This window comes from Leptonychotes weddellii, chromosome 9, assembly GCF_054177405.1.
Source record: "Leptonychotes weddellii isolate Sample4059 chromosome 9, ASM5417740v2, whole genome shotgun sequence".
Lineage (NCBI taxonomy): Eukaryota > Metazoa > Chordata > Mammalia > Carnivora > Phocidae > Leptonychotes > Leptonychotes weddellii.
The window spans coordinates 47,513,386-47,539,609 of record NC_138377.1 but is presented as its reverse complement, the minus strand read 5'-3'; the positions used below and the strand labels follow the sequence as shown (position 1 = coordinate 47,539,609).

At 35.8% G+C, this 26,224-nt stretch overlaps 1 protein-coding gene and 1 non-coding gene across 8 annotated transcripts in view; both read left to right on the top strand.

The window, feature by feature from the left end:
• PRPF39 (pre-mRNA processing factor 39) overlaps positions 1-25,455 on the top strand; it is a 38,188-nt gene extending 12,733 nt beyond the window's left edge. For 2 of the 7 annotated variants that reach the window (XM_006727107.3, XM_081830569.1), the window contains exons 2-14: positions 2,983-3,329; positions 3,784-3,909; positions 4,567-4,685; positions 9,553-9,720; positions 16,372-16,537; positions 16,995-17,102; positions 18,235-18,399; positions 18,714-18,840; positions 19,433-19,701; positions 20,589-20,773; positions 24,028-24,102; positions 24,366-24,486; positions 24,718-25,455. In XM_006727107.3, coding sequence (XP_006727170.1) covers positions 3,012-3,329; positions 3,784-3,909; positions 4,567-4,685; positions 9,553-9,720; positions 16,372-16,537; positions 16,995-17,102; positions 18,235-18,399; positions 18,714-18,840; positions 19,433-19,701; positions 20,589-20,773; positions 24,028-24,102; positions 24,366-24,486; positions 24,718-24,774 — 2,004 coding nt within the window. In that variant the 5' untranslated portion in view covers positions 2,983-3,011 and the 3' untranslated portion in view covers positions 24,775-25,455. Of the gene's footprint in view, positions 1-2,982; positions 3,330-3,781; positions 4,439-4,566; positions 4,686-9,552; positions 9,721-16,371; positions 16,538-16,994; positions 17,103-18,234; positions 18,400-18,713; positions 18,841-19,432; positions 19,702-20,588; positions 20,774-24,027; positions 24,103-24,365; positions 24,487-24,717 lie in introns of those variants that run through there. The other 5 variants (XM_081830572.1, XM_031024566.2, XM_081830570.1 and 2 more) reach the window with 5 other exon arrangements.
• On the top strand, positions 19,799-19,884 carry LOC115939858 (small nucleolar RNA SNORD127). The gene has a single exon (XR_004074634.1). It is a non-coding gene; the product is annotated as a small nucleolar RNA SNORD127 (small nucleolar RNA).
• Positions 25,456-26,224: the final 769 nt, after the last annotated feature.

Genomic DNA, 26,224 nt, shown 5'->3' with positions numbered 1-26,224 from the left:
GACGCTTAACGACTGAGCCACCCAGGCGCCCCTGATGCACAAAAGTTTTAAACTTCGAGATAGCCCATTTGTCTGTTTTTACTTTTGTTCCCTTTGTTTTTGGTGTCATTTCCAGGAAATCATTGCCAAGTCCAGTATCATGAAGATTTCCCGTATGTTTTCTTCTAGAAATTTTATAGTTTTAGGTTTTACATTCAGGCTTTGAATTCATTTTGAGTTAATTTTTGTATGTGGTATAAGGTAAAGCTCCAACTTCATTCTTTTGCATGTGAATATCCAGTTTTCCAGCACCTTTTGTTAAACTGACTGCCCTTTCTTTGTTGAATGATCTTGGTATCCTTGTTGAAAATCATTTAATTATATATGCAAAAGTTTATTTCTGGGCTCTTTGTTCTGTTGGTTTGGTTGTCTTTATGCTAAAACCACAGTTGTCTCCTTCCTTTTGATATTTTTTGCCCCTTTGCTGTTTTATGTTGATAATTGGAAGTTATTGATTGTTGTCAAGAATAAAGTGGGACTAGTTAACTGCCACATTATGAAGAATATGTTGGAATAACTTATTAAAAAAATAACTTTAGTGTATTCTTCTTTTGGCTCTGTGATTTTTGGAGTTATCAGAAAAATGATCTCCCTAAGGGTAAGGATGATGTTCTTAGTTCTTTTTACAGCATTTTGATTGCAGGGTGTGGAGTAATTGATAATCTCTGAAGATGCAAGCGTGTGGTAAATTTGCTGATTGCAGGAGAGACCATTATGTTCCACTTAAATATGCAATTAGAATAGGGCTGGTGGTAATGACTCAGAATGTATCAACCAACATTTTGTTTGTTTGTTTGACAGTGGCTTTGAAATCAAAAGACACAAACCAATGACTGATTTGCATATGGAAAATTGATCTTCAAATGTGTCTTTTCTTTAAAGGAAGGGGAAAAAGAGAAAATAAATTGAGAACTTCTTTGCCTTTTTCTAGGGCCTCAAATGGCTCAAACCTGGAAAAGCTAATGGGAAGGACATTTTTTTCTGAGAGTCTATTACTTTGGATTCTCTTTTACTGTGTACCAACTAGGTTTGCTTCTTGTATTATCTCTTATCAGATGCCTCTGTAGATTTACTTCTATCATTTCCTCTCAAATTCCTCTGGCTATACCCTGCCTTCTCTGCTGCTTACCCTTCCTCTTCCTCAATGTAAAAGCTGTTCATTCTGGTTGGGTCTCTCTCTTCTTCGAATTAGTTCTAATTTCTACTTGTTTGTTGTCTACTGTCAAGAAGGATTTTTCTATCAAGTCGAGTGGGCTTTTCTCTATTCTGGAATAATAATTCTTTTTCTATTGTTCTAAAACTTACAGTTTTTCAAAGTTAAGACCCAGTTTTGTATTTCATGAAGCTCTTCTAGATGGCCATAATTTTCAGTTGATTTCTCTAAACTTTGACTTTGTTTCATTTAAAATTCTCTCTCTGTTTTGTCTGTTTTTGATCTCTCTCCAATGAATTAATAAGTCCTAGAGTAATGACTTTATCTTGTACTTAAATATTACCAGGAATGTAACATAGACTAGACATACATTAGGCATTAACTTTTTGTCTCCACTCGAACTACTCCCTTCCCTTATTTTTCTCTTCTCCTCTTCTCCCCCACCACTTTTTTTTTAAGATTTATTTGAGAGAGAGAGTGCATGCACATGCATAAGTGGGGGGAGGGGGAGGAGAGAAAATCCTCAAGCCGACTTCCCTGAGCACAGAGCCCCAGCAGGGCTTGATCCCAGGATCGTGAGATCATGACCTGAGCCAAAACCAAGAGTTGGATGCTCAACCGACTGAGCCACCCAGGCGTCCATCCCCACTTCTTTTTTAACATTCCTTAGATTTATTTGGTTATAGTTAATTCTTCCAGTGGCATTCAACCTCAGAAGGTCTCCTGACTTAACATGTTAAATTTCTCCTTTGTTGGCATAAAATTTGCTTCATACTATATTTTGAAATAATGTTTTAAACATGTTTTAAAATTTGGATTTCATATCTGCTTGACAATTTACAAGATATCCTCTATATACACAAAAAAACTAGTAAGAAAAACTCACAAAAAATGTTTTATAATGTATATTATAAAGATCTTATCTCCTTAGTTTACAAAGATCTTGTACAAACCAATAAGAATAAAAATTAGTAATGTAATAAGGATGTGAAGGCATTTAAGAAAAAAATAGAAATCCAGCTTTCTCATAGTTAAAGAAATGCAAATCACAATGAGGTATTGCTTTTTCTTTTTTAATCAAATAAACAAAAATTAGGTTTTATGATATTTAGTGCTGATAGGAGGAGATGGAGAAATGGCCATTTCCATGCATTGTTAGTGGGTTAATCAGTTAGGACTTCATTTGTCTGCAAGTAATAGAAAACCTGTCTATTGCTAATAAGTTTAAACAAATAGGGATTTATTTTTGCACACAGTGTGAAGTTGGCATTGTGTTATTAGTAGCTGATGACGTCAGTGCTGGCATTTCTTAATTTTCCTTGCCCATCCCTTATTGGCTGCTTTAAGGACATAGGTTGTTTTAGATATGTTCACATTCAAGGTGATAAGAAAGTGGTGGAACCTACACTATTTGTGACTGTCCCTTTTTCTCAGAAAAGCAAAATCTTTCCCAGAGCTCTGTAGCAGTTCCATGATTCCCTACATGGGGCTAGATATATTGCTACTCTGACCAAAAACATTGTTTCACTAGGAAGATGGTAAGAGGGGATACTGGATAGGCAACTGAAAGTGTCTTGCTACGTGGCTAATGCAATTTTTCTGGAGATAAAATTTCAACATTTTCCCAGATTTAACATACATGTATTCTTTGATTAAGTGGTTCCATTGTTCAGAGATCAAGAATGAAATTAATATATTCCTTTAATAGCTAACTGGGGCTTTTAAAAGGTGGTTTTGATGATGCCAAATAAACATTTGGAAGATGTTCCTCTTTATTTGTGTTTCCACAGATCATTAACTGAAGACGAAATAAACAACTATGCAAAATTCTCACATGGATGAGTACAGAAATTCTAGTAATGGCAGCACAGGCAACAGTTCAGAGGTAGTGGTAGAACAGTCTGCTGATTTCAGTACTGAGATTATGAATGTTACGGAAATGGAACAGTCCCCTGATGGATCTCCTAATGTGAATGCAACTACAGAAGAAAATGAAATAACAAATGCTGTGGACCTTCCAGTGACAGAAACGGAAGCAAATTTCCCTCCAGAATATGAAAAATTCTGGAAAACTGTAGAAAACAATCCTCAGGATTTTACAGGCTGGGTATATTTGCTTCAGTATGTAGAACAGGAGGTTAGTAACTATTTAAATGGGACTAGAAGGGACAGATTAATCAAGTAATATCAGATGAGGTTTACTGTTTTGTAATTAAAATTGCCTCTTTTATAATTTTCAGATTAAGTTGAATAACATTAGATATGTACATTTTTTAGCTTTAAAAATAACTTTAATAACATTTGTATGTATTTGTCAATATTAGTACAAAGTCTAATATTTGTAGTAATTGGTGTGTGTGCATACGTGTGTGTATAATCACTGAAATAAAAAGTTACCTTGCTATTTGACAGAATTACTTCCTTTTGTTTCAAAGGATAAGACTGTAATATGCAGGAAAAAGATCTGTGTGTGTGTGGTTTTTAAATCTGCCAGTTTATTTTATTTGAGATAATACATTTGGAAGAAATAATAACTATTTTTGTGACACAAACTTCCAGGATTTTTAAACACCTTGTTTTATTTTCATCAGAATCACTTGATGGCTGCCAGGAAAGCATTTGACAAATTTTTCATACACTATCCGTATTGCTATGGTTACTGGAAAAAGTATGCAGACCTTGAAAAGCGGCATGACAACATTAAACAATCAGATGAGGTGCGTACATTACTGAATAAAATTATCTCCATTAGGTACTGTAAGCCAAATAATAACGAAACAAAAACTTTTTTTTTTTTTTTTTTTGGCTGGCAGTACCTACGATTTATGGTCAAACAATTTTATAGGGTATTTTATTTGCATTTGTCACTCTTGTGGCATTTGTAGCTAATATTTTCTCTCTTTGTTGGCAGGTGCGTTAAACCTCTACAGTTTGTCAAGCTTTGCAGTGCAAGCCTCTGTATTACACTGCAGCTTAACAAGTAGGGCAGGGCTTTTCTCTCACTTACATTTATTTCTCATTTTCCAAACAATATAGTTGGTTTGCTAGTCACATTTGCTACGTCTTATTGCATTTTTGGTCAGACGCTGTCATTGATGCTCTAATGGGTCTGTGCCCTATGGTCTGTAACCCAAAGCCTGCCCACACAACCCGGTCAGAATGCAGGGACTGCTGCGCTTTGAAGATCAAGACTCTGCACGTGGGGATCAGAACATTGCCATGTTCTATCCAACCTCCACCCAAATGGTAATGGTAGATTATTTAAACAAAATTCCAGTAATTAGTATTTCTAAGGTTCACCGGATAACACAGTGTTGCCTCTCTGTTAAGAAATAATTAAATATTTGAAGTACAGTTTGTTGTTTTCTTCTTAGGTGTATCGTCGGGGGCTTCAGGCAATACCTCTTAGTGTTGACCTATGGATACATTATATAAACTTCTTAAAAGAAACATTGGACCCTGGTGAATCTGAGACAAATAGTACAATAAGAGGGTATGCTAAACATTGATATTTTCAAATGCCTTCGAAGTAGAAATAAGTATTCTGATGTTGATAATAGAACTACTCATGAATGCTAAACTGAATGTTTAACATACATTTCTTTTTCACTATTTAAAAAAATGAAACATGTAATAAACTTATGCATGATTATAAAAATTACAGATGATAATGCCCTCATTTCACACCCCATTACTTATGTTCCCAATCCCATTCCCTTTGTGGTTTATGAATTGTGTGTTCTTTCATATACATACGGATGTGCATACGTGTGTGTGTTGTACATACTTGATTCTTTTTTTTAATGTAACAATGTTTTGGAATCTCTCCCTATCGTAATTTTTCAGGCATTGCAGAAGTATTTTGTGGTATCAAAGTACTGTATTTTATTTGCCCAAATCCTTATTTATAGGAAATAATCAGTGGCGCAAGAAACATGTTTGTATTAGTCATTATTTATGTAGAGCATGCTAGAAATGGAACTTTTGTCAAAGAACACACAACTTTTATCAAATGTTCTTTCAAAAGTGGTATCAATTTTAAACTCCCACAGTATATGAGAGTAGTCATATTTTCCCATAGCTGTGCCACATTCTCTTTAACCTCCAGTGATAACTCAGGCAATTTTAGGTTGCCTATCTCTAGGCTGCTCATCCCAGTTTGCCGTCTTTTCGTGTACTTGTATAAGCCATTTGCTCATTGCCTGTTCATATCATTTGCTCATTTTACTTCTGGATTGTCCTTTTCTTATTGATTATAGGAAATTTTAAATGTGTTTTGGTTTTTATTTTTATCAAAGTGTGTGCATATAGTTTAAAAAGTCAGTGTTAAACTGCTTATAACAAAAAGCAGTCCCTCTTCAAGTATTTTAGCTGTTTCTTGTATTTTCCTATATGTTTATAATAGTAGCTCTTTCTCTCTCTTCATTACATTATGATTTTGTTATGGTAGATGAGATTTTTAGTTCACTTATACTCTGTCTTCCCATATCTTTTCCCACATAGATAGGTTTCAAAGCCTTTTATTTTTCCTGGAGTTAATTACCCCTTTTTATCCTTACCTCCTTTTTCCCACTTGCTTAGTTTTCTTTGAACATTTAAAATTTCCTACCCCTTCCAACAGCTGCTTTCGGTAGTTAGTACTCATAACTGACTTTCCACAGTGTACAAATGCTATGTACATTTTTTGGAAGCTAAAAAATGTATATATCTAGTGTTATTTTACTTACTCTGAAATTTGTGAAAGGGAATTGTACTCTGAAATTTGTAAATTCCATTTTTTACCCTTCCTCTTGGGGGATATCCTTGGAACCTTCTCTTTCTGTAGTCTGGATTGGTTGCTCTGCTCTGTTCTGTTTCTGCCATACAGCAGTTATTTTGAGATTTCCTCATCATGATTCTAGGAGATACCTTTACCTCTTTCCTGGGTTTCAAGCTCTAATTTTGAGAGTTTTTTAGATCCTGTTTTTTCTTGGCTGATGCCTACCTTTATAGAAGAGTGCGTCCTATAACTTCTTGATAAAGGATGCTTGGGATGAAAAAAAATGAAGAGTTTGTAAGTCTGAAACACCCAGTTGATCAGTGGGGTATAGAATTATGAGTTGGAAGTAATTTTTCCTTAGGGCTTTGAAGGCATCTCTTCACTCTTACAGCTTCTGGTGGTGTTATTGAGAAGTATGGTAACTCTCTGGATTCCCTTTGTATGATTTGTTTTTCCTCATGGATGCTTTTAAAATGTTCTCTTTATCTTTGCTATAAATGCAGTTTTATAATGATATGCTTTGATGTGGGTTTTCTTTTTCTAATTTATTGTGTTTACTTAGTGGGCCTTTTCAATCTAGGGTGCTCATGTCTTTCTCTTCTGAGAAATGTTATTATTGGGATACCTGGCTGGCTCAGTCAGTATAGCATTCAGCTCTTGATCTTGGGGTCATGAGTTGAGCTCCATGTGGGCATAGAGTTTGCTTAAAAAAATAATAAAATTAAAAAAAACATGTTATTGTGTATATTCTTAGGTTGATAATTCCCTTCCTATGGTTTTCTCTATTGTTTTTAATAGTTGGACATTGGATCTTATGTTTTAATCATTTAATTTTCTTATTTTTGTTTTTACTTTTTACATGTCAGATTTTGTTGGGCTTTTTGAGGTATTTCCTTGACCCTTGTATTGGATTTTTCCTATCTGCCATCATTTTTTTAATGTCCAAGAATCTTTTTTTTTTATTGTTCCTTTTCTTATCTCTTCCTATTCTTTGTTACATGGCTTAATATCTTTTTATTACTTTTTTTTTTTAAAGATTTTATTTATTTGACAGAGAGAGACACAGCGAGAGAGGGAACACAGGCTGGGGGAGTGGGAGAGGAGAAGCAGGCTCTCCACTGAGCAGGGAGCCCGATGCAGGGCTCGATCCCAGGACGCTGGGATCATGACCTGAGCCAAAGGCAGACGCTCAACGACTGAGCCACCCAGGCGCCCCTTTTTATTACTTTTTAAAAAGTACTAAGGACTGTTAAAGTTATCCTCTGCTCCCATCACGGTTTTCTCTGAAGTGTTTTTGTTTACTCTTCTTTTTTTTTTTTTTTTAAAGATTTATTTATTTGACCAAGATCACAAGTAGGCAGACAGGCAAGGCAGGCAGAGGGAGAGGGAGAAGAAGGCTCCCTGCTGAGCATGGAGCCCAATGCAAGGCTCTATCCCAGGAGTCTGGGATCATGACCTGAGCCAAAGGCAGACGTTTAACCGACTGAGCCACCCAGGCGCCCCATGTTTTTGTTCATTTGTTTTCATCTCTGACTTGTCTGATTTGTGGATTTCTGCTCATGTTAAAGATAGATTTTAGGGGCACCTGGGTGGCTCAGTCAGTTAAGCATCTGCCTTCAGCTCAGGTCATGATCCCAGGGTCCTGGGATTGAGCCCCATGGGGAGTCCTGCTCAGTGGGGAGCCTGCTTCTCTCCCGCCCACCCCCGCCCCATGCACACACTCTTTCTCAAATAAATAATATCTTTTAAAAAAAGATGAGTTTTTTTTTTAAAGATTTTATTTATTTATTTGACAGAGACACAGCAAGAGAGGGGACACAAGCAGGGGGAGTGGGAGAGGGAGAAGCAGGCTCCCAGCCGAGCAGGGAGCCCGATGTGGGGCTCAATCCCGGGACCCTGAGATCATGACCTGAGCCGAAGGCAGACGCTTAACGACTGAGCCACCCAGGCACCCCAAAAGATTAGATTTTAATAAACTGAATGTAAGCTCTGTGTGCTTTATATGCAGGTATTATTAGCTGGCTTGGTGGGCTTCACAGTAGGGCGATCAAATGGCCACTCAGGTTTTTGTTGGGGGAATCCCAGTGTTGGTATCCTTATATTTTACTATTGTGCCAGGCAGTTTCTCATTGAAGGATCATCTGATCTGCCTGGGGAATGTATACCTAGCTCCTGAAATCCCATAGCTGGGCAGGAAAGGAGGTTTAAGGTATCTTAACCATTCTTTAAGGCGATCTTCTTGTAAACATCCTGTCTTTAGTTCATTACCTTCTTACCATATTTCCTCTCCCAACTCCCTCCACTTTTCTTAGTGTCTGGTGCGTTAATTTCTTGAATCATTTTGGGATTCTGCAGGGGTAGTAACATGCATTTTACTGTCTTGAAAACCTCAGACACAAACATACACTTGTGCGCACACGTGCATAAACACATACTCTTAATCCTTTATGCGTATATTAACATCCTCCAGTTTTAGCACATTTTTTTTTTTTTAAGATTTTTATTTATTTTACAGAGAGAGGCAGGGAGAGAGGGAACACAAGCAGGGCGAGCAGCAGAGGGAGAAGCAGGCTTCCCATGGAGCAGGGAGCCCGATGCGGGGCTCGATCCCAGGACCCTGGGATCATGACCTGAGCCGAAGGCAAACGCCCAATGACTGAGCCACCCAGGCGCCCTAGCTTCCTAATTTCTTTTGATATCTTTCAGGAAAATGCCCTCTGCATTGTTCTTTTTGCATGTTAGCTGTATGTTAGAATTTGTTTTACCTGTTCCACTCAAAATTTGTTGGAGCTTTGATTGGAATTGTATTAAGGTTGTAGATTAATACAGGTAGTATAGTTTTATACTGTTAAAAATCCCTCTGGATTGTAAGATAATATTTTGAAAATATGTATCTAAAAGTTTTATTCCATTGGGATATCAAATCCAATGATTAAAATTGCTTACAAAAATCTCTTGAAATGAGTTAGGTAGTTTAAAAACACAAGGTGGTGGTGTTTTGTTTTTGTTTTTTAGTAATCTGTAATTTTAGAATCAGGAGAGACTTCTGAAAGTTTTAAAACATATGTATACTTCTCATTACCTTACCAAGGCAGTTGGGTCCCTTCTTGGAGAATTATTTTGCCAGAAAATTACTCCTTAAATTGAGATAAAATTTGTCTGTTTTCTGCTATAAATGAATCTATTTGACAAACATTTCACATCACAAATATTTAAGTGTCTGCATTGTCACTCTTTATATGTTTGTAATGTGTACATTTTTGCGTTGTAATTCTGTATAAGATAAAATTACATAGAAGTACACATATTCCCTTTGTTTCCTTACTCTTTAAAATGTAGCTGTTGTACACTTTTCTATTTCTTCTGCTTTTTACTCCCTACTTGTATAGGAAGCAGTTGAATGTAATTTTGAATTTAGTACAATCTTCTGAAATTTAGAAAGGTTTTATTTTTAATTTTTTTAAAAAAATTGTATAATTGACATAAATTCAGTTGTACAACTTAATGATTTGATATTTGTATATATTGGAAGGTGCAGAAATAATATTTTAAAAGTGATTTTATCTTGGAAAGATAACTTAGAGGTAATTTAATTTTTCAGAACTTTCGAGCATGCGGTTCTAGCTGCAGGAACAGATTTCCGATCTGACAGACTGTGGGAAATGTATATAAACTGGGAAAATGAACAGGGAAACCTGAGAGAAGTTACAGCTATATATGATCGTATTCTTGGTATTCCAACACAGCTGTATAGCCACCATTTTCAGAGGTGAGTGAAAAAATCCAATCATTAAAATATTTGATTATTCAGGTAATTAATTAATATTGAGGATTATAATTCTCTTGAAATGTCATGTGAGATTCTTTTAGATGCAAATGAATAAATTTTCTTGCTTGATAATCACAGTTTACACACTTTCAAATTTTGACATTTTCCCATATACTTTATGAAATGTTTAGGAACTTTACTGTTTTTATTTATTTATTTTTAAAGATTTTATTTATTTATTTGAGAGAGAGAAATAGTGATGGAGAGCATGAGTAGGGAGGAGAGGGAGAAGCAGGCTCCCCGCTGAGCAGGGAGCCTGACTTGGGGCTTGATCCCAGGACTCTGGGATCATGACCTGAGCCGAAGGCAGACGCTAACCAGCTGAGCCACCTGGGTGCCCTGGAACTTTACTGTTTTTAAACAGAAGATTTTCTTTATCCATTTTACGGATGAGGAATAATGGGAGTCCTATCTAAGATATTTCAGAGTGGTGAAAGAATGAGAAAATAGAACCCAAGTTTAATTATTCTTTGTGGTACTAAGTTAATAGAGTACATGGCATATAAATATGCTTATTTAAAACTTAATGATTTGCTCGGGGCACCTTGACTGGCTCTGTCGATGGAGCATGTGACTCTTGTAAGTTCAAGCCCCAAGTTGGGTGTAGAGATTACTTAAAAAAAAAAGAATCTTAAAAACAAAAACTTAATGTACATTCTTGTGATTCATATAACACCTTATACCAAAATAGTGAAAGATCTATTTTATGTAGTAAGTCTAAATCTGTTTTTATTCAGTCAAAAGTAATTTCATTTAAATTTTCCACTATGATTTTCTGTCATGACTGGTATCATTTCATTTTTATGAGTACCGTTAAAACAACTAATTCTGTATGATGTGATTTCCACATTTTGTTTTCTGATGTACTCAAAATATCCCACTGATAAGACTCAAAGTCTTTCTGAACAAGAAAGTTTGTATACAAGTATTTGCTATGTTGATAAATACTTGTTTTTTTTAGCTACCATATTTTCTACATTTTTGTTAAAACTTTTATAAGTAGTATAGTGTTAGAGCCTATAAACTTAGGTACTTTTTAAGTACGTGATTTTCCAAAATTTTTTTACTAAAAAAGTAGAAGACTACTAAAAAAGTAGAAGACTTTATGAAACATCTAAAAAGTTATGTGGATCAATTTGCTAAAGATAGAAGAAGTTATGCAGATCCAGATGAGGAATAGGAATTGTGTAGATCTGAATATACGGTCTTTGTTTTTTATGAAACAGAGGAGATGCCCAGGTTTCTACGGTATAATGACCTAGGAAGACACTTAATAAAAGACATTATTAACACAAAACTTGACATATGGAAATGCTTGATGAATATTTGTTGAATAAATGAGTACAAAGGTGTTAAAAATCCTTATGAGACAAATAGGAGGCCTTTTCCTAAACCAGTTCTTCTAGGATCAATGGTATAGATAAAAGTCTGTGATGATAAGAACTTTAATTTTGATAAGAAAGATAAAATATAACTAGGAAACACTTGATACATGACATTTGCTGTATGCCAGATGCTGTTCTGAATGCTTATTTATAACTTACAGCATTATAACTTAAGCATGTAACTTACAGCATTTATAACTTATTTAATCCTCACAATAAGCCAGTGAGGTATCTTATTATCCCCACTTTATGGGGATATTACTATCCTCCTTTTATGGAATTAGAGGCACAGAAAGATTAAAATATTTGCATGAGGTCGCAGAGTTAGTTAGTGTTTAGAAGCTGACTGGAACCCAGATGGTGTGGCTCCAAAATTCTTGGTATAGTCTCCAAATCTTTTTTGTTGTTAAATGAATATCCCAGGTGCCTGGGTGGCTCGTTAAGTGTCTGCCTCCGGCTCAGGCCATGATCTCAGGGTCCTGGGATCGAGGCCCACCTCCCTCTGTCCCCCCATTCCTGCTCATGCACTCTCTCTCTCAAATCTTTAAAAAAAAAAAAAAAAAACCCAGTAGGGTTTTAAAATTCTATATATGCTTATAATAGACATTAGTGGATTGCATTATACATACTGCTCTTTAATCTGCCTTTTTTTTTTTTTTTTAAGATTTATTTATTAGAGGGGTGCCTGGGTGGCTCAGATGGTTAAGCGTCCGCCTTCGGCTCAGGTCATGATCCCAGGGCCCTGGAATCGAGCCCCATGTGGGTCTCCCTGCACAGTGGGGAGTCTGCTTCTCCCTCTCCCTCTGCTGCTCCCCTTGCTTGTGCTCTCTTGCTCTCTCTCTCAAATGAATAAATCTTAAAAAAAAAAAAAATTATTTATTAGAGGGAGAGGGGGAGAGAGAATCTCAAGTAGACTCTGTGCTGAATGTGGAGCCTGATGCAGGGCTTGATCTCATGATCCTAAGATCATGACCTGAGCCAAAATCAAGAGGCAGATGTTTAACTGACTGAGCCACCCAGGCACCCCTAATCTGTTATTTTTCTTTTAATATATTGACAGCCACTTTCCTTATCAATGTATGTAGCAAACTCACAAGTAGTGTTTGTGTAAGTAAATCTTATGACATTACTAACTGCTTTGAGAACCAGTGAAATGTTTTCTTTTGCCTAATACACTCCTACTTGGTCATTTAGTGCTTGCTATGTAAAAGATTATATACCATTTAAGTTGTAGAAATTAAGGCTCAGACAAGCTATGTGTGAATGGTGTTGGCTCTCAAGCTGGTCAGAAGTGTAGAGGAGGAAGCATATGTTTAAAACAAAAGTGTTCAGGGGCACCTGGGTGGCTCAATCGGTTGAGTGTCAAACTCTTTATTTCAGCTCTGGTGGGGGTCTCAGGGTCCTGGGATCAAGACCCAGGTCGTCCTCTGTGCACATTGGTGAGTCTGCTTGGGATTCTCTCTCCCCCTCCACCACTTTGTGCATAGGCGCGCTCCCCCCACCTCCAGCTCAAATAAATAAATAAATCTTAAAAGTGTTCAAGTGCTGGGTAATAGGGTTAGCCTGGTGATGGGTATTAAAGAGGGCATGTACTGCATGGAGCACTGGGTGTTATACGCAACAATGAATCATGGAACACTACATCAAAAACTAATGATGTAATGTATGGCGATAACATAACATAATAAAAAATAAATAAATTAGACCCCCCACCCAAAAAAATATTTCTGTTGTGTAGGTCTGTATATTAGATGTATACTGATGACATTATCTCTACTGAAATAATGTAATTTAAAATTTTCCTTAGCATGAGAGTTTGTGATGTTGATTTAACTTCTCAGACCCGATCCCTGGTAGTCCCTAAGCTCCAGACCTATCTAAATACTGATAATTTCCCAACAGACACTGTTGTTTTGTACTTCTGTGACTGTAATACCTTTTCCACTTCCCATTTGTCTGGTTAACTCAGATTACTCAAAACCATACAGCTTAATGTTTCCTGTGTGGAACTTTAGTTTGCCAAAATAGAAAGTATTTGTTCTGTCATTTGTGCCAGCACTCTATTTATTTACATTTGTCTTTTTTAAAAATTTTATTTATTTATTTATTTATTTATTTTTAAAGATTTTATTTGTTTGACAGAGATAGCACAAGTAGGCAGAGCGGCAGGGAGAGAGAGAAGCAGGCTCTCTGCTGAGCAGGGAGTGCGATGCGGGGCTCGATCCCAGGACCCTGGGATCATGAACTGAGCTGAAGGCAGATGCTTAACCGACTGAGCCACCCAGGCGCCCCTACGTTTGTCTTTTTTAAAGTTTTTATTTTATTTATTTTAGGCGGGGCGGGCAGAGGGAGAGAGAAACTTTAGTAGACTCCACGCTGAGCATGGAGCCCAACACGGGTCTCGACCTGGGGCTCCATCCCTTGATCCCGAAATCATGACCTGAGCTGAAACCCAGGCTCGGAGGCTTAACTTACTGTGCCACGCACATGCTCCTACTTACATTTATTTTAACACTAATAATACTGCTTTGAAATTATGTCTCTTGTATATCGCTCTGCACATCTGTCCATGTCTGAGACTTATTCTTTTTATCCTTAATACATAGGAATAGGGCTCAATATATATTAGACACTCAGCCATTCTTTACTGAATAAATCAGCTTTATAGTTGGAAAGGCTGATGAAAATTCACTGCTTAGTAGTCATATTTTATCGCCATTTGAAACAGTTTCCTATATAATATAGCAATTATTTTAAATTTGTGCTCTTTAGTCATCAATTTTAAGGTTTTTATTTGTAGCCTAACAATTTTGAGTTTTAATATTTATCTGAACACTAAATCTGTACATTTTCTTTTTTTTTCTTTTTTTTTAAAGATTTGATTTATTTGACAGAGGGAGAGAGAGCACAAGCAGGGGGAGCTCCAGAGCGAGAGGGAGAAGCAGGCTCCCTGTTGAGCAGGGAGCCCCACGTGGGGCTTGATCCTGGGACCCTGGGATCACGACCTGAGCCGAAGGCAGCTGCTTAACTGACTAGGCCATCCAGGCTCCCCTAAATCTGTTTGTTCCCTTACTATACTTTTGAAAATTACTTCCTTTCTAATTTTTTTTTTTTTTTTTAAGATTTTATTTATTTGAGAGAGAGAGACACAGCGAGAGAGGGAACACAAGCAGGGGGAGTGGGAGAAGGAGAAGCCGGCTTCCCGCGGAGCAGGGAGCCCGATGCGGGGCTCGATCCCAGGACCCTGGGATCATGACCTGAGCCGAAGGCAGATGCTTAACGACTGAGCCACCCAGGCGCCCCTCTAATTTTTTTTTTTTAATAAGGCAGTCTGTATTTGTTCTCTTCCAGTGGTGAAATGGATCAAGTTAAGCTTCAGTATTTATTACTAATTCTGTAAAATCTAGATTTGTTTCCCATGTTATTTACGTATATTAGTGAAAACCTTAAAATCCGTAAAAATTCAGGTGTGAATAGCCTAAATCAGTTTTAAGAAACTTGGGGAAAATCCATAAGATTGGAGCATAAGGTACATGTACAACTATATCTAATAATTAGAATGAAGAGGTCAGTCTGGGTTAGAATATGAAAGACTTTAAGGCTATTGGATTTTATCCTGAATGCAGGGTAAATGAACAGAAGTTATTTTGGCAGGAGGCAGTCATGATCATGTTTATGTTTTTCATGTTTACTTTTTGATAACATTTTTGATAGCAGTATTAGGGTTGAGATGGGAATAGTGAGACTAGTGGCTAGAAGCCATTTATGTTTATCCAGGTGAAAAATGAGAAGGACATGAAGACATATTTAGAAGGTAGAATCAATAGGACCTGATACTCAGTGGAATGTAAGTGAAGTGAGGTCGAAGAGATTTAGAAACTGAGTGGTTGACGGTACCATTAGGCAAGATTAGAAATGCTGAGGGTGTTGATTGGTGGATAAAGATGACACAGTTAGTTTAAGATTTGTACATAAGGTTCCAAATTTAGATAGTGTAGCTATTTTAGCTCTTCAACTTGGTGTTTTTGATGAAAATTTGCACATAAATTAGTGTGTGTGGAAAAGTGAAATGACTTTTTTCAAAACACTCAAAATTAACCTGTTTCTTTGTGCAGAGTTTTGGCAGTTGGACAGACTAATCTAGAATTGAGGAGAAAAGTATGGGCTTGAGTTAAAGTTTTGCAGGTCACCATAGTATGCTTATTTCTGTATTAGTAAGATTGGCCAGGAAGTTAATGAAGATAGATGAGAACAAAATGTCAAATGGAATCCTTGGCAATCCTGACATTCAGGGATCAATAGGAAGGGAGAATCCTCAAAGATCAAGATCAGTCAGAGACTTGGAGGCAAACCAAGAAAGTGGTAACTCAGTGCCTTCTAAAAGGAAAGCATGGTTAAAGGCCTTTAGTAGTGAAGACATTATTAGAGTATAACGTGTACTATGAAACAAGTGTCCATTTAATTTTGCATGTAAGAGGCATTTGGTGACTTTAATTAGTGCAATTTCATTGGTGTGTTTGGCACGGACACAGATTCAGGAGTAACTGGGAGGTGGGGAAGAAACGGCAAACATTTGTTGATCATTTACAAATGATCATTTATGATTTAAGTAGGGTTTATATTTTAAAGTAATTTTGCATAAATAAATACATTTTGCAAAATAGTATTGTGCCATTTTACATATGAGAAAGCCAAGACTTAAAGAAGGGAAAAACTGGGATGCTTGGGTGGCCCGCTCAGTTAAGAGCCTGCCTTTGGCTCAGGTCATGATCCCGGGGTCTTGGGATCAAGCCCCACGTCAGGCTCCCTGCTCAAGCAGGGAGTCTACTTCTCCCTCTCCCTCTGCCCCTCCCCCCACTCGTCCAAGTCCTCGTCCACGTCCATGCGTGCTTGCTTTCTCTCTCAAATAAATCTTAAAAAAAAAGAGAAAAACTTCCCCGAGGTCAAATAACTAATAATGGACAGAGTTAGGATTTGAATGTATGCCTCTCCATGTCTTCTCTGTTACATTGCAAAGGCATAAAAGAAATGAAGATGTCTGTAGACTGTTTCATCAAGTGGTAGGTTTTTACTATAAAAAAGGATAGAAAGGGTTTGGTGTTTGAAATCAGAAATTTTTTGAAAGAGTACTGTGTAGTAGGAATTAAATGTGGGATCTAAAATTATGCTTCATATATAGAGAATTTATTTTTATTGGCTTATTTAGATTTAAAGAACATGTACAGAATAACTTGCCTAGAGATCTGCTAACTGGTGAACAGTTTATTCAGCTGCGAAGGGAATTAGCTTCTGTAAACGGACATAGTGGTGATGATGGTCCTCCTGGTGATGATCTACCGTCGGGAATTGAAGACATTACTGATCCAGCAAAGGTAACCAGACTTACTGAAAAATCCTTCAATGCATGAGAAACTAGACTTTATATCCCTTGACTGCATCATGTGTTGTATGACTTGTGTCTCATATAAAATTAATTTCTAATTAAGGCAAGTGGGACTTCTTTAGCTATGGTGTGGTTTAAAAAGGGAGTTAAGGTAGAGAATCTATTTTACTATGAGACACCTGGAAATAGCTTAGAAGGACATTTTGCCCACGTGGTAATCTACTAGTCCCCTTTAAACGTACACAAGAAAGTGGTTTATTAGGAAGTTCTGTTAGAAATTTTAGAATTGTTAAGTGTACTTTCCATATAATTGTTAACAGTTTAAAACCTACCACTATTCTCAGATTATGAAGTAGGTATAGATAATACCTAAATTTAAGCAATAATATTAAAAAATTTCAGTATATAACTTGTGTGATTTAAATTTTTTTCTTTTTCTTCCCAAGCTAATTACGGAAATAGAAAACATGAGACATAGAATCATTGAAATTCATCAAGAAATGTTTAATTATAATGAGCATGAAGTTAGTAAAAGGTGGACATTTGAAGAAGGTGTAAGTGTTTTTGTTTTGTAATAGGCTTCAAAATATAAAGATAGGAATAATGTATTTTTCAGTTTTGAGTAATGTCTCTCTACTTTTTATTTTTGCTTATTTAAATACTATTACCAGTTTCCCATGATCAGTTTTATCATTTTCCATTATCAATTTTAGAATGTTATAAAATGAATTCAGATTTACTCCAGTTGGAAGATACTTATTTAATCTGAGCCATTTTATTACAGTTGTTCAGTTTTTTAAATCATCTTATTTGAGTTCATACTTTACATACAACAAATGCACCCATTTTAGATGTGTAGTAAAATGAGGGTTTCCCTCCACAGATTCTAATTCTTTATTTCTGTTTTTCTAAACAGCTTTTTTGAGATACGGTTCACTTACCGTATAGTTCATCCATTTAAAGTGTATAATTCAGTAGTTGTTGGTGTGTTCACAGATAGGTACAGCCATCACTATGGCCCATTTTAGGACATTTTCATAACCTCACAAAGAAATTCTTTATCCTTTAGCTGTCACCCCTCTACTCCCTCACCTGTCTGCTCCACCCCTTACCCCAGCCCTAAGGTACTACTAATCTACTTCTGTTTCTATAGATTTGTTCTGGCCTTTCATTTGAGTGGAATCATATACTATGTGGTTTTTTTTGTTGACTGGCCATAAGGTTTGATATGTATTTGCACATTACAGTGCTCCATGGCAATCAGATATGGAACTAGTCTGTCATCCCAGGAAGTTCCCTTGGTCCCTTTTCATTCAGTAACCCCCATCCCACTCCTAGCCCTAGGCAACTACTGATCTGCTTTCTGTTATATAGTATAATTGTTCAGTTTTAAAATACTCAATAAAAAAATTTACTGAACGTAAAGAAAATTGTGTAGTGCCATTACAATTAATAAATAAATGAAAGATACATTCTGCTTCTTCAATTTGTAAAGTCTAAGAAATATAATTTTAAAAGTTTTTATCATGAAATACGGTGATTAAAATATTTTTGGTTCACCATCATTAATTACATACATAATTTAGATAATTCGTATTGTTACTATAGTCATGTATTTTCTGGTGTTGGTATTGGTTTACTTTCATTCCTGTTAACACTATTTTTCCTGTCATACTTTTATTACAGATTAAAAGACCTTATTTTCATGTGAAACCATTGGAAAAGGCACAACTAAAAAACTGGAAAGAATACTTAGAATTTGAAATTGAAAATGGGACTCATGAACGAGTTGTGGTTCTCTTTGAAAGATGTGTCATATCATGTGCCCTCTATGAGGAGTTTTGGATTAAGGTAAGAAAATTAGATGCTCTGAAACTTGAACATATTATAAACATTGATCTAGTGACTAACCTTTTTTGTACTTCTGTTGAATGTTGTTCATATAACTATATCTGTTGCATTAGGAGATGGTCTGCTTGCAACCAGATTTGACTGCTGCATATGCCAACCTCGTTGCCTCTCTTCGTCCTTCCTTACAGAAACTAGTCTAGTGGTTCAATAAAGGTGCTGAATGGGTTTAAAAATAGAATTTTATCGTTCTGTCACATATTTAATGGCTCGTTCAACTGTAAATTATTCAGTATTTCCTTTGTTTCTGTATGTAGTATGCCAAGTACATGGAAAACCATAGCATTGAAGGAGTGAGGCATGTCTTCAGCAGAGCTTGCACTATTCATCTCCCAAAGAAACCCATGGTGCATATGCTTTGGGCAGCTTTTGAGGAACAGCAGGGTAAGAATGAGGAAATTCAGTTGGTATTTTTGGGATTTTAAGGTACTTCTGGATAAAGTTCTAGGAATTGAGTCTTTTTTTTTTTTTTTTAAAGATTTTATTTATTTTTATTTAACAGAGAGAGAGAGAGAGAGGCAGTGAGAGAGGGAACACAAGCAGGGGGAGTGGGAGAAGGAGAAGCAGGCTTCCCGCCAAGCAGGGAGCCCGATGTAGGGCTCTATCCCAGGACCCTGGAACCATGACCTGAGCCGAAGGCAGTCACTTAACCAACTGAGCCACCCAGGCGCCCCTAGGAATTGAGTCTTGAGGGATGGTGTAAAGCAGAGGTCAATAAACTTTTTCTGTAAAGGGCCAGATGGTAAAATTTTAGGCTTTTCAGGCCATATGGTCTCTCTCCTGACAACGCTACCATTATAGCCCAGAAGCATCTGTAGATAATAAACAAATGAGCATGGCTGTTTTCAGTTTTAAATAAAAAAAAAAACAGGTGGAGGGCCGGATTTAGCCTGTGTACTGTTATTTGCCAGTACCTTGCATAAAGGATATTTCAGAAGTTTAAACAAAAGCATAAACATTTAATTAACATTTCTAGGTAATATTAACGAAGCCAGGAATATCTTGAGAACATTTGAAGAATGTGTTCTAGGATTGGCAATGGTTCGTTTGAGAAGAGTAAGTTTAGAACGACGGCACGGAAATATGGAAGAAGCTGAACATTTGCTTCAGGATGCCATTAAGAATGCCAAATCAAATAATGAATCATCGTTTTATGCTATCAAACTAGCCCGGCATCTTTTCAAAATACAAAAAAACCTTCCAAAATCAAGAAAGGTGCTTTTGGAAGCAATCGAAAGAGACAAAGTATGTATTTGTATTTTAGAATATCTTTCATAAAAAAACAAAAAACAAAAACAAAAAAACAACAGAAGAACAGTGGTCATTGTTTGTTTTCTCATTTTGGCAACTATGATGAAAGATTTGGTCTGTATGTAATATATTTTATTACTAAATGAAGACAACAGTCCCTCTAAACTGATGTTGCCATTCTTTAAAAAATTTTCAAATTATTAGGAATTAAAAGGTTGAGAAAATTAAGATTATTGGATTAAAAATTGTTGCAGACATTGTGACACATTCTGTTTCTCTAATGTTTAGAAATTTTACAGCAGATTTACTGATTATTCTAAGTAGAGGACTTGGGAGAATATCTTATAAACAAAAGCATGGCATATGTCTACGTCTTAGCAACTATAACAGTGAGATTCTCCTTTTCCAAAGTATTTCACTTTATCAGTTGATAAAAGGCAGTATATATGATATTTCTCACTTTTTAGATTTTTAGCTAATACCAGGGTCTGTTTAAGACACAGGTCTATAACAGTGTGTTTCCAGCTGCAGTTTAAGATGATAACAGTATTAATGGGAACTGTACAAACCATTTTTTAATATTTTATATTTGTCATGGTTGGTCAAGCCACATTAAACCCAAGATAGGATATAGGGTTTTAACTTACTGGGATTTAACAGCTTGGCATAATTTGGGAGATACTAGGTCATTACTTCTCAATGTGCTAATTAGTTTTGTCACCTGTTTTGATAATATGCTCAAAACATTTAACATGAGTTACATTTTAATACGATTCTCAATATTTTTCAAACTTAGACATAAAATTTAAGGCATTTTAAATATCTGTGTTCTAATAAAAATATCTTAGAAATATTATTAATTGATACTGCTTTTTACACAGGAGAATACAAAATTATACCTCAATTTACTTGAAATGGAATATAGTGGTGACCTCAAACAAAATGAAGAAAATATCCTAAATTGTTTTGACAAAGCTATACATGGTTCATTACCTATTAAAATGAGAATTACATTTTCTCAGAGAAAAGTGGAATTTCTTGAAGATTTTGGTTCAGATGTTAATAAGTAAGATCTTAATTATATATTATCTATTTGCATAGTAAATGAGCATTGATAATTTTGGTTGGGAGTTTGATGATTAGTGCAAATTCATATATTGTTAAATTTAAAATGTTTGCCTAGGTTACTTTTTCCTCATATATATGGAGGGTAAATTCAGTTTTGCAAATGTGTATGTGTTTAACAGGAGGATAGATGGTTTGTCTTTACTTCAAAATTGTTTTCGAAATTTTAGCATGGTAATGTAAACAATGAGAGAAGGCAGGAAACAGCAATCCCATGAAAAAAGAAATGGGTCAAGGATTGAACCCTAAAACACAGAAACAGTATATAGGCCACTAAAGGGGGATGGGCTTAATCTGAAATAGGGATGCCGTTTTATCTCTGATTGGAGAAAATGGATATGGTTGCACAGAGCATGCCTAATGGACTCAATTTAATGCATTGTAAGAAGCTGAAAGTTGAGGGTGGTGGAAGGATTTACTCTAAGGGATTTGGGAAAAGGAGAAGCTTGTGATTTATAGTTGCAAAATAGAAGAGTAGAAGTATTGATTAGAGTATTGCTGCTGTTCCAGTCTTAACTGCTTCTAGTAGGGAACTATCCCACGTAGTAGGCATGTCCCTTTTCTAATTACCCTAATTAATTTAAAGTGATTTCTATTGAAACAGCTGTTGATAAAATGAGGGTTTATGTGTCTTTATATATGTATGTATACATTTTTGATGGTTGAGTAAAATTTTAGCTGAACTAAAAAACATTTTAACCTAAGTTAATTTTTAATACAATCGTATATATGTGCTTGACACATTAAATGTGTTTTATGAATTAGCTAATGAAGGTATAAGTAGTGTTTTTTTGTTGTTGTTGGTACTGTTGTTCTTTTAATAGATGAAGAGAGGCTTAAAGAGATTAGAAATTTTTCCAAGGTCAGTTAGCTGCTATTTCATTGTGCAGCTGGGATTAGAACTTGCATCAAAGTCTATGCTTCTAACCACCTGTGCTGTATATTTAGTGTCTTCTGTTTATTTTGTACTGAAGAAGGTGCACAAAAGAAATGGGATATTTAATTCCAGGTTTTAGTCTAGTGGATGGTATGATGATCAGAGGAAATATGTAAGTATATGAGGTGGCACAAAACTGTTAAAGGCGACTGATTTCTGTGGATCAGGATGGATTTGTCATCCTTCACAGAGGAGATGGGGCTTCATTTAGATACTCCTGGATTCTGACAAGGAGAGGATAAAATGGAAGAAAGTTAAAGTTCATTTAAAAGTAAATTTGCTTGATTGGAGGGCTTTTGAAGTAGTAGAAGTGTGATGTTGATTGTGCTGTGTATTGAACAGTAGGCTGGGTTAGAGCACATATAGTACCACAAATAGACAGTAGGACGCTATTAGAGTTTTGACTGGGATTAAATGACATATTTGAATTTTGCAATAATATGTGGACAAATCTAAGGCTTAACACAAAGATGCCAGTTAGGCCCTTGCAAATATAGTTATAGAGGGTCTGTATATCAGGTCTAAGATTGTTGTAGTTGAAATTTAAAAAGGCAATGATTGAAAAATAAATGAGCTTAGAAATTTAGGTAGCAGCATAATGTATTAGTAAGAATTGATGTTTAATTCAAATATATGCTTAAATCTTAGCTGTGTCACTTACCATTTGTGTATTCCTCAGTTTTCAGATTTTCTCGTTATGATTGAATCTCTCTTATCACCTAATCCACAGGTTGTTAAAAGTCTTAAAGAAACCTAGTCCATTTAAAGTGCTTGATGTTGAGTAAACACTCAATCAGAGATTGCTGGTATTAACAATTTTATAGCTTCTTGAACATTTTGGGATCAGAGTTACTGGTTGTTATCATTAGATGTGTATGTATGCAGGCTGCCCAGGGAAGTTGTGTATGCATGTCAAGTATATTAAAGTCATTTCTACAGAAATGTTAATTATCTGTGTTCAGGTTTATGATTACTTCAAAAAATAAGGCCATTTGTCTTTATAAAAAATATTTCAGAAAATGGTAAAAGGAAAACAAAATCTTTAGGATTTTACAGTCAGTTTGGCTTCAGGTGACATCGTTTTTGAAGTTCTGAGTTCCAGGTGAGACTTAAAATACACGTATCATGTTAGAAGTTTTTTATTTATTAAAAATTATCTTTTTTTTTAAGAAAAAGGATTTGAGAGCTCACACATGTGCAGGGGGGAGGGGCAGAGGGAGAGAGAGTCTTAAGCAGACTCTGTGCTTAGTGCAGAGCCCAACATGGGGCATGATCTCACGACCCAGAGAGCATGACCTGAGCTGAAACCAAGAATCAGATGCTTAACCAACTGTGCCACACAGGCGCGTCCTAAAAAATTATCTTTTTAATCAGTGATAATTCCACATTGTAGATTTGAATTAGTTTTTTTTTTTAAAGATTTATTTGAGAGAGTGCAGAGTGAGCGAGAAGAGAGCACGAGTGTGGGGGGGGTACTGTTGGGAGGGGGCAGAAGGAGAGGGAGAAGCAGGCTCCCCACTGAGCAGGGAGCTCAACGCGGGGCTCAATCCCAGGATGCTGGGATCATGAGGTGAGCCGAAGGCAGACACTTAACTGGCTGAGCCATCCAGGCACCCCTGTAGTTTTGTATTAAGTTTTAATTCAGTTTATCACATGGCCAAAAGTTTAAATATACTTTATCCTAACTGGTGTCCAGTATCTTTAATAAGCAATGTTAAATTAGATCTCAAAGTATATAAATCACAGAATGGTCAGGACTCACTCTGCACTAGACAGAAACCCTCAAGGTCACTGTCTTAGTTGTGTAAGAATTTCTTAGGCGGGCTCTCCCCTGTGTTAGAAATAACCAAAGGTAGCTGTTGACCAATATCCCATCACCTTTAGCCAACTGTAGTACAGAGAACAAGCATTTTTCTAGTAGCTCAAAAATCCCAGGACTTACTAAATGTCTAGGTTTGGGTTATATTATTGGTCAGGGGTATATAGTACGTAATTGGCCAGTCCTGAATCCCTGAAGCCCCATTTGAATCACATGGGCTGAGAAGGAAAGTGCAGAGTAGTGCTTTCCCAAAGGAAATACATTGGAAAAGGTAGCTGGGAGGTTTGTTTATTGGTTCATTAAAAAATAATAATAAAAAATCAATGGATACTCACTGCAACATATTTTTGTTTCCAAGTGGAAATAAGTCCAAAACTTTATAAATTTATCAGTTTGGTTTTTGTATATTCCAGAGGATTTTTTTTTCCTTCCCTCTCAGGCTTTTGAATGCTTATGATGAACATCAAACACTCCTAAAAGAACAGGATTCTTTAAAAAGGAAAGCAGAAAATGGGTATGTAACTCCTTGCTGAATCAGGAAGGGATGCTTAGAAGACAACATTTCATTGTGGAAATGCCTTTAAAGATAAATATTTTTACATGTTACCTTCATGTTGTGGTAATTTAGTGCTTTATATTCAGAATTTGAAAAAATCAAAACTGGTTAAAAACTTTACTAAAACAAATGTACATAGGTACAAATGTACACATTCATCCACTTGTTTTAAAAGTACTTACCTCTGGGAGTTTTGAAAGTTTCTGTTTTATCCTTTTTAGATCAGAAGAACCAGAGGAAAAGAAAGCTCACACAGAAGATACAACTTCATCATCTACACAGATGATTGATGGTGATTTACAGGCAAATCAAGCTGCATATAATTATAGTGCCTGGTATCAAGTGAGTTCACATAATTGAATTTTTTGTTCATAGATGTTAATTAGAAAAGCATAAGTTAGGATAGTTTTTTTTAACAACTACTTCTACTCCAGACTGTACAATAAATTGTCTTACGTGGTTAAGTCTTAGAATTTTAGCAGTGAGCACATGCCTGTTTTCTTAAATATACCTGCTTTTATAAATGGAACCAGCCAGTTCTAGTATGCTAACATGTGTGCTTTTTCCTTTCAGTACAATTATCAGAATCCTTGGAATTATGGACAGTATTACCCTCCTCCTCCAACCTGATGAGAAAATATATCAGATGGAATGTGTGAAAAATACGAAATTATTTTTTTTTAATGAGGGATGTAAACATAGCGTAAACTTGTTGTATTTGATAACTTGTCTTCCTGTTTCTGTGTAACATGATTTGTTTAGTAATAGGGGAAAATGTCACTTAGTAGCTTACCACAGATACTATTTCCTACCATTTATAAAATTTACTTTTTATTGGAGAACTATTTTTTTGATTTTTGCATTAAGTGGTCTAGAATTCTTTTGCAATGCATTTGCAACAGAGTTTTGTAGCCTTAAGGGGTAGGAAAAAAAAACTGACTGCAAATCATGTCAGTGTAATACAAGATCTGAAAATACATAAGGGCTGGTTATTAAGGATTTACCTCTGTAAAAAAAATGGATTTTTAACCTTTGATGACAAGGTTTTGTCTGTTTCAGTTATCCTTGTGAATTTGGATTTAACTGCAGAAAAGATATACTATTAAACACTATGTCTTGGGATAGAGATTATAAATGAAAAAAATGGAATGTTTGCATCCCTTTTAAAAAATGAAAATCATATCAAAAGTATGTTGTTTCAGGAGACTTTGTATTTAGAATATTCATGTAAAACTTGTGAGCAAGCTTTCATTTTGATCAAACTGATCATCCTCATTTTTGTAATAAAACTGAAGAAGACTCCTCTATAAATTGTTATGAATTTATTGGGGGGTGGATCACCTCACAATATTAACTTTTATTCATCATTATTAGTGGTTCATTGGTTTTGAAGTATACTTTTCTTGAATTTAGTTATTATCTTCTTGCCAGAATTAGACCATTTAGCTTTTTGCTTCCTCCGTTTCTGTGCTCATTTTCACTATACAGGAATATTTATTTAAAGATCTTTTAAGAGGAGGGGCACCTGGGTGGCTCAGTTAGTTGACTGTCCGACTCTTGGTTTCAACTCAGGTCGTGATCTCAGGGTTGAGATTTGAGCCCCATGTGGGGCTCCGAGCTCAGTGGGAAGTAAGCTTGAGATTCTCTTCCTCTCCCTCTCTGCTCCTCACTCTCCCTCAGGTCATGCACATGCACTTTTTCTAAAATAAAAAGCTTAAAAAAAAAGTTCTTAAAAGATCTTTAAAAAAAGGTAAAGATTTTAAGAGGAGTGCCCCTGGCAAAGCTGTCTAGACAATTTTACTGTAACTCTCTGTTCTGATTAAAGCCTTAGCTCTGGTTAACCTAATCAGAACATTTATATATTAACACCAAACAAATCAAGACACTGAATATGTTTTTATTGAACCTTTTAGTTTACAACATGAGGTAAAAGGAAAGTCATTTCTCCTTAACCAATATTTTACACAGCTGTAGTAAAATATTTCAAACTTTAGGGAATTATAATGGATTACATATATTAAAAGTTGGGGATTGGGTAAACAATATCGGAGTTCTTGAATTTTCCGGTTGACTCTTCCCT